This window comes from Lonchura striata, chromosome 28, assembly GCF_050655825.1.
Source record: "Lonchura striata isolate lonStrDom1 chromosome 28, ASM5065582v1, whole genome shotgun sequence".
Taxonomy (NCBI): Eukaryota; Metazoa; Chordata; class Aves; order Passeriformes; family Estrildidae; genus Lonchura; species Lonchura striata.
Window position 1 is genome coordinate 5,801,542 of NC_140730.1, and position 15,341 is coordinate 5,816,882.

Consider the following 15,341-nt stretch of genomic DNA (forward strand, 5'->3'; position numbering starts at 1 on the left):
TCCAAATTAATGGATTTTAATGGCAAGGGATTCTTGACCTTGATTACTCCTTTTGAATTTTCCAGGAGGAAGGCAGGGACTAACAAGCCTTGCAATGAAACAATTGAAAATTCAGAGAGGAGGAAGCAGATCATGACAGAAATATCTGATGCTGGGAAGGTTTAGGTTGGGAAAGGTTCTTCCCCTCGAGGGAAGGGACCATCCCCAGGGAATGGTCCCGGCCCCGAGGCTGCCAGAGCTGCAGGAGCGTTTGGACAGCGCTCTCAGGGCTGGGCAGGGACAGGGGCTGGGCTGATGATCCCTGGGGATCCAACTCAGAATATTCTGGGATTCTATTCACAGCAATGCAGTTTCATCAGTAAACTTTCTTCTAACAGTTTAGTCATTCTGTGGACTTGGATAAATTCAGTCTTCCCCATGAAGGCATCCAGGGAGGTTTTTATAAACTGAAGCTTGAGCATCCTCCCTTTTCCCAGTCCATGCACAGAACCTCAGAAGTCTCCACAGACACACCACAGGTCAGGATCTGCCTCTCCCAGCCAGGAGGGCAACATCCCCTAAGAGCCATTCATTCTGAACTGCTTGTGGGCATGAACTCCACGGAACGGAGGCGCCTCAGAGCCTCTCCAGCTGCCCACAACACTCCTGGGCATTTCACCTTTGAATTCAGCCCCCAGCCAGCAGGAAGGCGAGGAGGGGAAGGTGCAGCTCCCACTGCCACCCAGCTCTGCCACGGCCTGCTGAGAACAGGAATTCCTGGTTACTACAAGAGTAGGAACCATTGAGATTCCCACCCTGGCCGTGCTCCAAGGGCACAGATACCGATCATTGTTTCACAGTGAGTAATTCAACGTACAGCCGAGCTGGGCTGGAGCTTGTGGAGTTTCCAATTATGTCCTTAATCCAACTGCCTTTGCCAATGTTGCTGTTACACATTTCCTACCAAAATAACTCCAGCAGAGCCTGAAGCCAGTTCTGAGAGAAAACTTCAGTTGGTAGTGTCTAAGAATAACCAGTTACACACTGGTTCACTACACCCTGAACTCCTGCTGGGAACAAAAACATTCCTCTCACCTTTTTGTATCATAGTCAATTAAAACATAGTTTTCCATGGCAAGCTTGAGATCTGGGATTTCTTCACAGACCCACCTAGAAGGAGAGAAGAAATAATGACTAGAAGTATTGCCAATTAAGTGTAATAAGGTGGTTTGTCTCAATTTGGACTGCTTTACATGGAGAGAGGACACTGCAGCAGCCCTGGGAGCTCACACTATTGTTAGGAATAAGGCAGACATCATAGGAAACTGAACAAGTTCACATTTGTACTGAATAAACAGCAAGATGCCTGTAGACACTAGCAGGAGCATAAAGCTTCAAAATGAGGTGATAAATGTATTCCACGTGTCTAAAAATACTCAAAGTCATGGCTGATGTTAATCTAACGTAAAATGCAGAAGTGCAGCATTTCCAAAGAATTCTGATGCTGCAGGAAGCTTTGACAAGGCTGAATGTGGAGAAGAGATTTCTCACAGCAGCCCAAAATCTCTGTCACCAACCACTGAGTGCCAGGATATTCTCCTCTGAGGAGTGTCTAAACTGCTCCTACACCTTAAACACCAAACCCGATTTTTACAAGTTGTTTTGATAAAAGGTCCATTTGATAATCTGAATTAGCAGCCCAGTGTGTTGTGGCCATCAGAAAGGGGAAGCACATGCCCACTTGCAGTGCATCCAACAATGGCAGCTCACAGGAGAGAGCTTCACTTGTGGAATGGAGGAAGATTAATTCCCTTCAAGGGCAATTTAAAAGCCACAGAAGCTTTGCACACAAATTTCCCCCAACAAATGTCAAATTGGAAAGCACTGTCAGCATCAGAAAAACCCACATCACAGGATGAATTCCAATAGGAATCACAGAATTTCTTCCTCATGAACGTTGCTCCATTCTTCACTATTAAAATGGTGGAAAAATAATACTAAAGATCCAGCATTCTGTTCCTTTTGGGTGATTCACACGTGGTTGATAACTACACAGGCCACTGTAAACCAGAACTTGGACATGTATGGCTGGCCCTTTTCTGGTATCTCACATCTCCCCTAAAAGCACCAGGGCTCTACCTGCAAACTTAAATCCCAGGAACCTACCAGCAGCTTGATCCTTGTGTCCATTCCAGCTTGGGCTATTTCCTGACTCCACTGCCTGATGAGGTAAAGGCTCCTCTGCATTTCCTCACCACCACTTTCACAACACCGTGGGCACTGTGGGCACTTTGCACAAGGCAAAGGCAGCACGAGAGCTTCTGACACTGAGCTCACTCCAACCTTGCTGAAAACAGTTGTGAAACATGACCCAACTGCTTCCTAAGACAGCTTCCCTCTGCCTCCAGCACAGAAAGCACCAACCACTCCAGCCACCCCCTCTGAGCCCCCTGGAAAGGGCCTTCTCCACACCCCACTGATAAGTGATGCCACAAAACCCCAAAACACAGGATTTATCCCCACCAGTCTAAGCAAACTGGTAGCAGTTTGCTACCAGTGGCAGTATTTTGTAGATTGAAAAAGAAACTCCTTTAGGAGAAAAATGTTCAGCTCCAGCCTCATTCCACATCCTCTGCCACCCCAGACCATGGGAAATGCTCGGATTTCATGCATGTGAGTGATGTTATCAAGCACTTGGCTCTCTCACACTGACACTGGGAACACACAAGGCTCCCTACTACTTTTTCCTTTGCCATGTGTGACTAAACTTTGAGCTCAGGTGGTTGTGCAGGTGAAACACCTCCTCCCTCACCTGTTACCTGCACCACCCAAGCACTAAAACCTGCTGCAGACACAGCCCCGAGCTGAGCCAAGGGCAGCCTGTAAGGATCTAAAACATTTAACAAGAGCAGCTTTGTAATGGGGATAACTCATCCTCATCCCTCAGGTGTTTGGGGAATTCGTGTAGCATTTATTAAAAGTTGTTCTTTGGCAAGTCCTCTCCTAATCCTGCTGAAATAACAGCAAGTCACGTCCTGAGAGCCTGTGTTGGGAAATCCTCTGACTTCCTGCTCCTCACAGTTGTCTTTCACCTTTATCCTCCCATTTTCCCCACACTGCTCCAACTCTATCAGCAGGATTAAGAGCAATGCTACAGGGAGATCATTGCCAAACAACCCAAATGCTGCAAGATCACAGCAACGGGGGAAACAGAGAGGGTGGGCAGAGGCAAGATCAGGACATCACACATCAAGCCAAGGATATTCCCTTAACCTTCTCTGTCCACAGCTCAAATACAAACTGCCACAAGTATTAAAGCTGAACATCACCACTCATTTTTAACTCTGTTCACCACAGAATGGAATATGGCAAGATAAAACAAAATCTCTTTGGCAGGGAACTCTGTATTGCAGCAAATTCAGCTTAGAAAATAACTCAAGAGCTGCTAAATGGTAACTGCTGCCTTCCTGCATGTCCTGACTCCAGCCATCCCTTTCCAGAGCTGCAGTGAGACACAGGAAGGGTCCCAGGCAGGCTGCACCGAGCACTTACCGAATTGTCTCAATAATTTCATGAGCAGCATCGTGGTGTTTGTCCTGAAATTAAACAGAAATAAAAAAAAAAACACATCAGGTGCTGTTTGTCAGGAGTTTATAGGAATCACAGTGTTTAAGGAGTTTGTGCCAAGCATACAGGGAAAGGAGCCTTTCAATTCCACACATTAAAGCCATCAAAATGAGCCCTCTAATAAAAAATAAGGCATAAGGAAATAAATTTTTCAAGTGTCTCTGATTGATATGAAGGAAGTGTCATTCTACTTATTTCTTTGTCATTGCCAGCAGTCAGGGACTGTGTGGCTGGGGATTATGGGACTGAAGCCTTTGGGATTGTTGGGATGCAGCAGGTACTTGACTGCAAGTTCCAATGAACAGCTGATTCCCTTGGCCCAGCATCTGGCACAGGCTCCCAGCTCCAGATGGGCAGTGAGATTCTTGCACAGGGAATGGCTTTCCAAAATAAAGCATCCAATAAACAGTGGGAGCAGATGTCAGTGCAGGAAAAACAGCCTCAGAGCACACAGAAACAGGCCTGGATATGCAGCCCTGCTCATGAACTGAAAGCCAAAACACACCAAACCCTGAGCATCACACATCCACACCAGGGTGGGACATGGAGGTTTGCTGATTTCATTTGGGAGTTTATTCAGGAGCAACAGAAGCACAAGTGGATTTAGCAAATTATCACAAATTCATGCTAAAAAGAGCTCTTGGAGCTGCATTTATATGCACCATTGTACAAAAAAAAGTTCTATTTTAGAGAAGCCACAGGAGTCCCTTATACACATTGATGTATCCAGCTTGTGAAGCCTTGGTTACCAGAGTCCATCTGCACAAAGCTGGGGTTATATTTAGACATTTGTTTCTGCAAGTGGCTTTGACCTTTTAATTAGGAGTCTTGTATCTACAGCCTTTCCAGAAATACAAGTGCAAAGGCTCCCTCAAATCACTTCCCTTGCTTAGTGCTGCAGAAATGTCATTTCTGTAGAGTTACCAGGGGAAATTCTGTAGCAAAGGGCAGACAGGTGACAAAGCAGAGGACTGGGGGCAGGGGAAGGAAGGGAAGGCAAGAAGAAAACCACTGATGGTTGATAACAGAAAAGGGTTGGATTATTTCATTTTCAAGACAGGAAAGGACATGATCTGAGTCAAATGGAAGCATTTTCCATCAGTATCTCAGCTTTCCTATTTTCAGGATGAAAGACATTTTCCCTTGTACAACCACTTCATGCACTTGGGGTCAGCCAGGCCTGCAGGAGTTCTCATTCCAAGAAGTTTGTACACAGCCCTTTCAATGCCTAGTTAAAAATCTCAGGACAAACAGGCAAGAATTTCTGAGGTCTGCCATCCTTCCAGCGCCTTAAAGGGGCTCATAAACAGAAAGGAGAGGAAATTTTAATATGGGGAGCTAGTGACAAGACACAGGGAATGGCTCCCAGTGCCAGAGGGCAGGGCTGGATGGGAGATTGGGCAGGAATTGTTCCCTGGCAGGGTGGGCAGGCCCTGGCACAGGGTGCCCACCCTGGATCCCTGGCAGTGCCCAAGGCCAGGCTGGACAGGGCTTGGAGCAGCCTGGGACAGTGGAAAATGGAACTAAATTACATCTAAGGTGCTTTCCAACCCAAAGCAGTCTGGGATTCTGCACTTAAGCTATGACAGAACACCATTTTACCAGAAAAAAAGCTTTTCTTTTCAGATGGCAAAAAGTTAACCCCAAATCTAGAAGTCACAAGGAAAACCAAATAATTCCAGTTACAACATGGAGAAGGAAAACAGCCAACAGCAGTAGCCAGGATACTTGGGATGGAACACAGAACCTGGAGCTAGCTGAGCACTGTCCTGGCCACTTGCTGGTGCCACAGCAGCACCCCAAACATCACAGAATAAATTTGGGGTTGTGCTTCCTCCAGCCTCCTGGGTGGGACAGCCCAAATGCAACAGAAAACAGCAGCATCCATAATCCAGTCTCCCAGGAATGTCAGGTAATTCTTTTGATAAATGTTGGCCTAGAAACCAGGAAAGCAACCAAACTAAAACCTGCTCCTGCCTCTCAGTGCACAAATAAAAGAGAACATGTTCTCTCCTCTTTTCTCTGTGCACTGAAAGGAGGGGACAAGGAGGGAGGAGAACTTCTCTTTCTTCTCATTTCTTAGCTGCCGAGTGTAAGAATAACCCAGGACAGCAGCTCATCCATAAACATCTGGCAGAAATGTTCATGTTTCACTCCATGCAGAATTATCCCAGCAGAGCCCCCCTGGGCTTATCCAGCTCTCCCAATAAACTGTGTTCCTGCAGAGTCACAATTTGCTTTATCAACATAAGCACATTATACAGGAAAAGTGAATTCAGGCTTATTCTGGCATAACCATTTCCTGGGAGGAAGTTCTATTCCCCACTGCTGGGGTTGGACACTTGTAGTGTGGGCAGAGCACATGAGAGACCCCTTGTCCTGCAGCTGTTCATGAAAGCGCCCCTATAAGTGACAAAAATTATTTAATTAACAGATTCTCCTGTTCTTGGGTTAAGAAGTAAAAAACTCAATCTAAAAAATAGTAATAATAAATCACAATTCACATGTACAACTACGGCTCAGCCAATTTAAGTAACTTTGCAGAACCTCACGTGGAAACTCCAAGCAGAAGGGGCTTTTGAGCTTAGTTTGTGACATTATCTAGGAGTAAAGAAATCCAAACCAGTTCCACTTCTACTGCTGCTGAACTCCCCATGCTGAAACACTTCCCAAGTTTACTTTGCTCTCTAACAGACTTTGGCTGAGCAGAGAAGCCCCCAAGGTGTCAAGTAAATCTCGCAAAAAAAAAAAAAATTAAAAATTCAGTAGGATCTCCTACATTTCTTCAAAGCAGAGCTGGCTGCTCTGGAAAATTGATGGAAGGGGAAAACATATCTGAAAGGAGTACAGAGCAGCTTCTCTTTTCTTAGAGAAACTTCCAGCTCTGTTTCATCATTATGGTTGTATGATTTAATCAGAAAAGATGTTGAACAGCAACAGGCATCACATCTGTGCTCAGGCAATTGGTTATGGCATTGGCAGAGTCTGAGGCAACCAAAAGGCAAATGGAATAGAAACTGTAGGATTATGCTCTTTTCTGACCCAGAGATGAGACAACTGAGAGGTGTTTCAAAAACTTTTATTCTATTTTTAGTCTCATGTGAAGGGTGAAACAATATAGATGTTATAATTCATCACAATTAGTAACCAACTATTTCCTAATTACAATACATTATAAACATTTCTTGACTTAGTTTTTGTCACACCAAGATGTAAATGCCTTAAAGCAAATCATCTAAAACTACCCCTCATGAGTCCCACTACACTGCATCTTTCATAATTCTATTTCTCTAAAGTATCTAATTTTATTTGTAAAGCCATCCTTCAAAACTTATTTCTAGTTCCATTTCTCTCTCAACAATGTCTTTCTCATTCCATGGCATTTCTAAGTCAGCATTTATCTCAAACTTGACAAATACATACTGTATACACCTTCTATCAAACTTTGAAAGTTCTCTACAAATCCATTTCCCACAGAACCCCCCCCCCCCAAATCCTGACCCTGCTCCATCAGCACCCCAAGCAGATGCAGTGGTGCAGGTCAGACACACAGCAGAGCTGGGAGCAGCAGCTTTAACCTGGATCCTTCAGAGCCCCAGGGGATGGATGAGCACTGAATCAGCAGCCTGGGAGGATGGATGGTGACTCCTGCTCTGCTGCAGCACCAGCAGCCTGATCAACCTCACCCTGCTCAGCCAAGAGCCAACCCTGCACCCCCAAAGGTGGCCTGAAGCTTCTTCCGTTCAGCCAGAGCTCTGAGTTTGAGGCTTTTGGCTCAGTTCAGGGCGTTTATATTATTTTTCCCAGCTGCAGCGCCCATGACTCGGGTTGCAGGCAGGTTGTGCTCATGTGTCATGCTGGACTCTGACAGCCACAGGGCTTTGGCAGTGGAAGCTCCTGGGGAAGAGCCTCCCACACACTCCATCAATCCTGGAATCCCACGTGCAGGAGCTTTTTGGCCGAGCTCAAGCAGCCTCTGTGTTCTGTTCCCAGTCACGAGATGATGCCACCACGGTGCTCCCTGTCACAAAGAGCAGCTCCATTCACCCTCCTCCCACTCCAGGCTGCTGCTCTCCCTCCTTCCCTCCTCCCTGCACTGGAGGGGATGGAGCACTACGTGCTGCTCCTGGCCTGCATGTACTTTCCAATGTTCCTGTACTTACGTTGTCTGAGAGGCCCTTGGAATCTTCTGAGCCACATAAATGGAAGCCTTTCACAATCAACCTTATCTCTTTAACGTGGAAAGTATTTAAAGAGTTGCAGTCTCCAGTAATTATTGAGACTGCCCAAAGCTCTTCACAAGTTTTAAACAAACCAAACTTAAACACACATTGAGTTGTTGCAGCCAACTCTCTCCAGCTGAACTTTTCACAGAGTTCTAGTCCTCAACCTAAATGCTGAATTTTAAATTAAAACATGAGTTCCCAGAGAAAGTTCAATAGTTTTTGCCAAGATATTTCATTGGAAAAAATAACAGAAAGAAAGCAGACACTTTGTCAAAAGTCATATCAAAGAGCATCCAACATATTCTATGGAAAACAGTGGAGCAGTTTCAGCCAGCAGGACTGAACAGCTTCATCCTTGTGATTCTTACAACAGGTTTCTCCAGCCACACATTCCTACAACTCTCAGCACAGGAGTTTGGGGCCAGGAACAGCCCCACTGCTGTAACTGAGCACACCAGTGGCCCCAGCACTCAGAGCTCCTGTCCCACACACACAGAGCTGAGTTCTCGTGTTGCCCTTCAGGCCATGCAGGTTGAACCACAGAGCAATTTTTAAGAGTTCAATCTTTCCCTTCATCTCCTCATAAAAGAGACATTTTGTATTTTGCAGATATGAGAAGTCCTAACGTGTGATTTGAAAGCCAGATAAGACAGTGCCCAAAAGCTTTTTTCAAATATGCATATTGAAGCAATCATTATCCTTTTCTATGATCACATTCTTTGTTTGTTAAATTAAATTTTTAAATCACCAATATGACCAGAACTCAGTGTGCTGGGCACTGCCCAGGCTCCCCAGGGAATGGTCCCGGCCCCGAGGCTGCCAGAGCTGCAGGAGCGTTTGGACAGCGCTCTCAGGGCTGCTCAGGGTGGGGCTGTTGGGGGGTCTGGGCAGGGACAGGGGCTGGATTTGATCCCTGGGGGTCCCTTCCAGCTCAGGATGTTCCAGGACTCAGCAGCACTCACAGCTCTTCCTCTGCCACCAGGGTGAGAAAACTAAAGCAGCCCCAATAACACCCCAATAATAACCCTAAGAGATGACGGCGTGCATGACATGATCAGCACCAGCCCCAGCTCAGCTATCTGTGCACAGCTTCCTTCTACAAAGCACCAAATTCCTACTAAAAACAGCCAAATCAGACATCTCTACAGAACACCCTTCAAGAGCAAGGGAAGGTATAAATTAGAGCTGGGAACATTTTTGCCACAAGTTGGCTGCAGGAAGGGTTTGTAATTCTCCCTGAACACAAAGCCCTACACTCCTTCTCCAGGTGTGGCTTCTTTGGTTACATAAAATCTTCAAACTAACATCCCTTAAGATACTTAAATGGCAAGATTTTGATTTAATTCTGTGATCCACTACCATATCCCAGACTCCTGGGTGTGTTTGTACACAACAGTTAACCCCCAGTGCAACAATCCATAGTCTAAAGTGAATCTGTAACCTAAAGCAACAGTTTTAAATGTTCTGGTTTCCATCCTCAAACACAAAGAATTTGTTCAGTTAAACTGGGCAGCCAGCACTGCCTGCAGGCAAGAAACACCACTCCAGTGTCCTCCCAAATTTACATCTTTTTTTATTTGAATTCTTCTTACAAAACTGTGCCTAGCCTTGGGGTAAGCCTAAATTGGGGCTTGAGGGTGAACAACATATTTTTCTAAATTTTATTTCCCCACATGCCAAGCTATGCCACATTCAGGCTGGACAAGGCTTGGAGCACCCTGGGATAGTGGAAGGTCTCCCTGCCCATGGCAAGGGTGGTACTGGATGAGTTTAAAGTCCCTTCCAACCCAAATCTGGGATTCCATGACTCTCTGAAAGAGGCATCTTTGTGGGACTACATCATCTTCACAGGTAGTGAAAAGGTAGCACAAAAAGCCTACAGACCTGAGCAGCCAACAAATGCTGTGAAAACCTGGATAAGCTCTTGCAAAAAAAATAAATACAGCTCAGTCCCCTTCAATCTTTCACTCTCCCAGCAACACACAGACTTTTATGACCCTTTATCATATCCTTCATTGGCAGGAACATATCTGGGCATAGCTTTGGCTGCCCAGACTAAACTGTCCCACAGCAAAGCAACCCTTGCCCTTTCAGAGCCAGTTCTGGCTCACCAGACCATGCTTCCTCTCCTAAGAACAGGCCAGGTGACCAAAGCAGCTCTTCAGAAATGTGAAAAGCAGCTGTGGTCAAGCAGGGGCAGAGCGGGAGGGACAGATCTCCTACAGCTTTCCCCGGTCTGCCAGATGTGTTAAACCAAAGCTGAAACAAGTCAGTTACAAAGAATTCAATGGCAACCTTGTGTACCTTTTAATGACCTGCCTGGATACACTTCCAGCCTCCAATGTAACACCAGCTCCTCCCAGCTCCTGGACACTGACCCCACTCATGGATTAACAGAAGTCATTGGGATTTGTCAAATTCTGATCTCCACATGACCCATTTAACTTGCAAAACAAAAGAGGTCAGTCCCACCAGCCCCTGGCTTTAAACAACAGCTTGCTTGCCTGCAGTGGCAGCTCTCTCTCCCCAGGCAGCAGTCCATAAATCCAAAGGAGAGGATGTTGCAGCTGCAGACAAGATGGTTAGCAGAGATCAAAAAGATGGATTAGGAAAAGCCAATCAATCTTGCAGAATGCTGGTGGGACAAGTGCCTCTTTCAAGCCCCTTGCTTCCTTCCATCTGGGGAGGATGATAAGGGTTTCTCTGGACACCAGGAATGGCAACATGAGCCACTGCAGCTTCCCTGGGAGCCAGGAAAGATCCAGCATTCTGCATGGCACACAGATGCTCTCACAAACCAGGGGTTTCAGCCTGTCACAAGTTTGTGTTCCTCCTCCCACAGGGTTTAATTTCACTTAACCCACCTAGAGAGACCCACCAGCAGAGTCCCCCTGGCCAGGGCACGTCCATGGCCAACACCCTGAACACAAGAGGGTCACAAGAGTCTCTGAAAACCCAAAGCACTTCCAGCCACTGCAGCAGCCAGGAACTGCTCAAGAAGGGAGGATCACAGGCTCCATGTCCTGCCAGCTCTGCCTCCCACCACTTAGCATTTTCAGGTGTTTGTCTTGTGTTTAAATGCCAATTAAGCCTTGAGTAAGGGAAAGGGAAAGCCTGTTCCATGCAGTATTCCATATTGGATAGCAGGACTTGGTTTAATGTTACCAGATTTTATCCCAAATCAAGATTGTGCCATTTTAGCTTCCATAGCAACAACCATAGCACAATTTTTCTTACCACAAGAGACAAAGACCAAAAGCCTCCTCTGAACCACCCAATTACTGTTATTCCCTTAATCAAGAAAGCATAAGGACATTCACAAGAATACTTTTTTATTAGAATGTATAAAAAGAGATCTCCTGCAGAGAATACCTTGTTTCCATCTTTTTCTCCCAGTTTCAGGAAAGAAAAGACAAGGGAAGGAAGAGCTCCCAAGACTGCATTTTGAAGCCCATCTCCCACACAGCAGGAGGCAGAAAAGCCTGAGGTAGTTTCAGTAGTTTCTAGGTTACTGTCACACAAAACCAACTGGAAAACATAGTGGTCACTATGGCCTCCTTAATGACTACATAAGGACATTCAAATGAAAAGAAAAGGTTGGTCCAAGCTCCAAAATAAACGAACAAAGGAAACAGGCATTGAGAAAGAAGATCCAAACTGCTCTGGATAATGATTTAGCATGGTTGCAACAGGGATTGCACTTTCACTGCTGCTGCTTCAAGCACTGTAACACAGTTTTGCCTTTCACGCAGCAATCCCAACTGTTGCTACGGACACTGCACAGATGCAGGAGGGAATGGTTCCCCTGGTACGTGCAGGAGGGGCTGGGTCAATCCATTAACATACAATCAGCCTGCAGGAGTGTTGGAGGCACACAGGACAGCCACAGCAGGATGAGCCAGACGAAAGAAGTAATTCTACTATGCAAAAAACAGCTTAAAATAATGTTTATGTTAGAATAAGTAACATAATGTATTTTAACATAAACAGAACACATAGAGGAATGCAATTATTTTGGTAAAACAGCAATTCACTGGTGTGTCCTACTGCCCTCCCAGGTGTGTTTTAGGCAGTGACACACCCTGCCCACACCAAGGCAGCTGCAGGCAGGGGGCAGATGCTGTGGTGATCCCATGTGCACATGCACAAGAATCCAGCACTGCTTGTTCTGGGACAGAGGGAACTGCTGGGCTCTCACTCCCTGAAACAGAGGAAGGCAGCCCTGCCACCATTTCACAGACAGTTTAACCCCACCCAGCCACCTGCCCTGCCACCACTTCCCCAAAAGTCACCTCCTGCTCTGGACCAGCAGTGCCTGTGCTCGCACACAGCAAAGGCAGGGGAGGCCTGAACTAAAACCAAACCTTTGTGGGGTTTTTGCTCAGTTCCCTTTCAACCCAGCCCAGCTCACAAACACTGCTCTCCAAGGGTGAGAGCAGCTCAGCACAAGGGAACGGAGATGACAAGAGCAATTTCTACCTGCAGATGTCTCAGCTGCAGGCCTGCACCCCCCCCAGGAGCCACAGCTGTGCTAGCAGGGAAACCCATGCAGGACAGGAGAGCAGGAGACATCTCTGATCATCCACACTGCCAGAAACAAACCTGCACACAGAACCCAAGGGAAGAAATCAACACACAGTCCCAAAATTGTTGGTACTGAAAGCAGCCACCGTCTCCTTCTCAAGCCCAGGGTCTTCCCACACCCTCAGTGGGAACTGGGAGGAAGCTCATGGCACAACCTGAGCCCCATCTCCTGCAGGGAAAACTGGTGAGACAACATCTTAAATAACCACTTTATATTCTGTAAAGATAACTCAAGTCTTGGACAGCTCAGAAATTCTGCTCCTACTTAATACACATAAATATTCCACATAACAGAAATGAGCAGTAAAATCTTATACTCTTTCTGGAGCTCACTGGGAGTGGAGTTTTGTTAGGTACAAAAAAAAAAAAAAAGGGAATAATACATATGTGTTTTCCTTTATAAGCTTCAACTTGTGGAGCACAGCAGCGATCCAGTGGAGGTTCTGAACAGCAGACATCAACTTCCAGCCACCAACCATTTCCATAAGCTTTTACTTTAAAGACTTATAAATGACCCTACAATATTACAATGTATTCTTCACAGACTGCAGAATTTCAAATGACTGTTTGCTGTAATGAGCAGGGGTGGAAGCCAAGGTAAATCCACAAAGACTCTAAACTCAGCCCCAGAGGTAAGAGGCCACCCCGAGCCAGCACCTGATCTCCCAGGTCTGGTTGCCAACAGATGTGGGAACCAGGGAGAACCACCTGCAGCCCAGTGGGAATCCAGCTGAGGAATGAATGAGAAGCTTCAAAAGCTCACAGTTGTTAGAATTTTAGAAGTGTCAAATATTAATAATATTGCTGAGCTTGAAGTAAATGAGACATTAATTACATAACCTCAGGAAGCTGCCCTTCACAGTACACAGAAAATAACACACTATTAAAACCCATTCATTTTTACTAAGAAACTTAATTCAGAACTTTCTCCAGGATTTGGTTCAGAAAAGTTTTCCAATGCTTCATTTTGTCTTCAGTAGTTCCTTAGACTTTTCATCCAACACTACAAAGTCCTTTCAGCGTAAATTTTTAGAAAACTCTCATTCACTCGTGAAATGAACAAACCAAAATACTCTGAACAGGAACTTTTTCGTTATTCACTGATCTGCTCCTATCTATGAAAGCATCATTTCCTGCTGTAAAATATACTCACCCTCTTCCTATGCTCTAAAAATAGTCCCTACTTCATTCGATAGCTCTAGCAGCATGTGCCCAACTCTTCTATTCAGTTTTATTTCTTGTTCCTCTTCAGAGTTAGTTTTGTCTTTAATAATTACCATGAAAGTAAACATGTTCACAATTCCTAACATTAACTTTTCCTCCTTCTGTTAGGAAGGAGAAAATAATTTCAGCAAAAATATGTTGAGACAATTTATGATTATCAATCTGTGATAAAAGACACTGTAAGTGACAAAAAATTCACCCCACCCCTGATCCTGGTCTTGATCATTACAGTGCAAAACTTTAATCAGACTGTTAAAGGTTAACTCAAAGCAGGAAGGGAAAAAAAAGCAAATAAATGAGAAAGGGGGAAAAGAAAGAAGGAAGAGTACAAAAGTAGACATATGGATGTCTGGGGAGAAGGGTGATTAAATCCCCCATAAATCTCACATACCAAGAGGTAAGATATTTTGCCTAAATTCCCAGAGGCAACACAATTCAGTCCTGTATCTGAGACTTGAAAGGATAATCATCTCCATATATAATAAGGCTGCCATGAAGGACAAGAGCTGGAGCTGCATGTGGGGGCATGGATTTCCCTTGGCACACTGAAAGCTTTCAGTGCTGTGTCCAACTGGAGCTGATGGGTGAATTTTTGGTAGATAAATTTGAATTGCCTGGGCTGGAACTTTGGCCTGGACAAGAACATTAATCCTCACTCATCTGCTGACGAATGAAAGGGGGAAAACAAGCAATTTTGGACACCTACTCTGTCTTTCAACAGTTGTCTTTCAGATAAATCAGTTATATAATAAAATAAATACTAGTGTGGTCTTTAAAATGCAAGACAAGAGACCAACTTCCACTTTTCACACTGGGCAAAAAAAAAATGTCTGCTAACTGAACTCATTATTTATCTTGTATCCAACGGGTCAGGGCTTGGAACAAAGGAGTTTGAGCATTGAACAAGCACCGGTTGTCACTCAGGGCAAGTTCTACTTCAAAGGGTAAAGCCCAGAAGGAAACTGCTCTTCTGTGCTGCCCACGTGCTGCACAATTAACGCTGTAGGGCTCTTGTGCCCCCCAAGAGCACATTCCCGAGTCCCTCTGGCACTGGGGAAAAGGGCAGGAAAAATGATGTGACTGTGCCAGCTCTGTGATCTGCTGGGCAGCAGAGGAACCCGAGTGCTTTTGAAACGACTGAGTCAGTATTTCCCAGCTTCACGCTGCATGCTCTCCCCACTCCAGGTGTTTTTACAACTGGGGAGGTCAGGCAAAGAGAGAGAGGCGCTGAGAAATCAGAACTGTGCTCAAGCGTTCAAACCTTTCCCTCACTAGACAAGCTTTTGCTAAGTGATTAGTCATCCCCACAAGCATTTCCCAACAAGCTGCAGCAACAGGGAAAACCCCCCCAGACTCAGCCGAATTTCTGGGCGATTACTCAGGGGGTGAGGAGGTTTTTGCCTGGCAAAGGCAGAGCAACAGTTTCCTCCTCTGCCTCCTTTGTAGGGCCGGCTGCCCCGGGCAGAACCTGACTCACATTTCACAGAGCAGGGCGGGGGGCCGCCTCTGAAAACACAGCAACATTTTTTTCCAGCCCAGATACTGCCAACGATCCCGTTCCCAGAGCCGCCCCACACACAGCTCCACAGGCACCAACACTCCCAACCGCAGGGAGGATCAGTGGGGCTTCACCTTCCCCCTCCAGCTCAGGCTGGTCCCAGGGAAAAACCAGCAGCACGTGCAAAACGTGTTTCCCATCAG

At 45.7% G+C, this 15,341-nt stretch overlaps 1 protein-coding gene across 10 annotated transcripts in view; it reads right to left on the reverse strand.

Annotated features, from left to right (window-relative positions):
* The window catches only part of DOT1L (DOT1 like histone lysine methyltransferase), an 80,710-nt gene that overhangs the window by 60,063 nt on the left and 5,306 nt on the right, over positions 1–15,341 (reverse strand). For all 10 annotated transcript variants that reach the window (XM_085562561.1, XM_085562563.1, XM_085562560.1 and 7 more), the window contains exons 2-3: positions 3,532–3,575; positions 1,075–1,149 (exon numbers count right to left, since the gene is read on the reverse strand). In XM_085562561.1, coding sequence (XP_085418687.1) covers positions 1,075–1,149; positions 3,532–3,575 — 119 coding nt within the window. The remainder of the gene's footprint in view (positions 1–1,074; positions 1,150–3,531; positions 3,576–15,341) is intronic.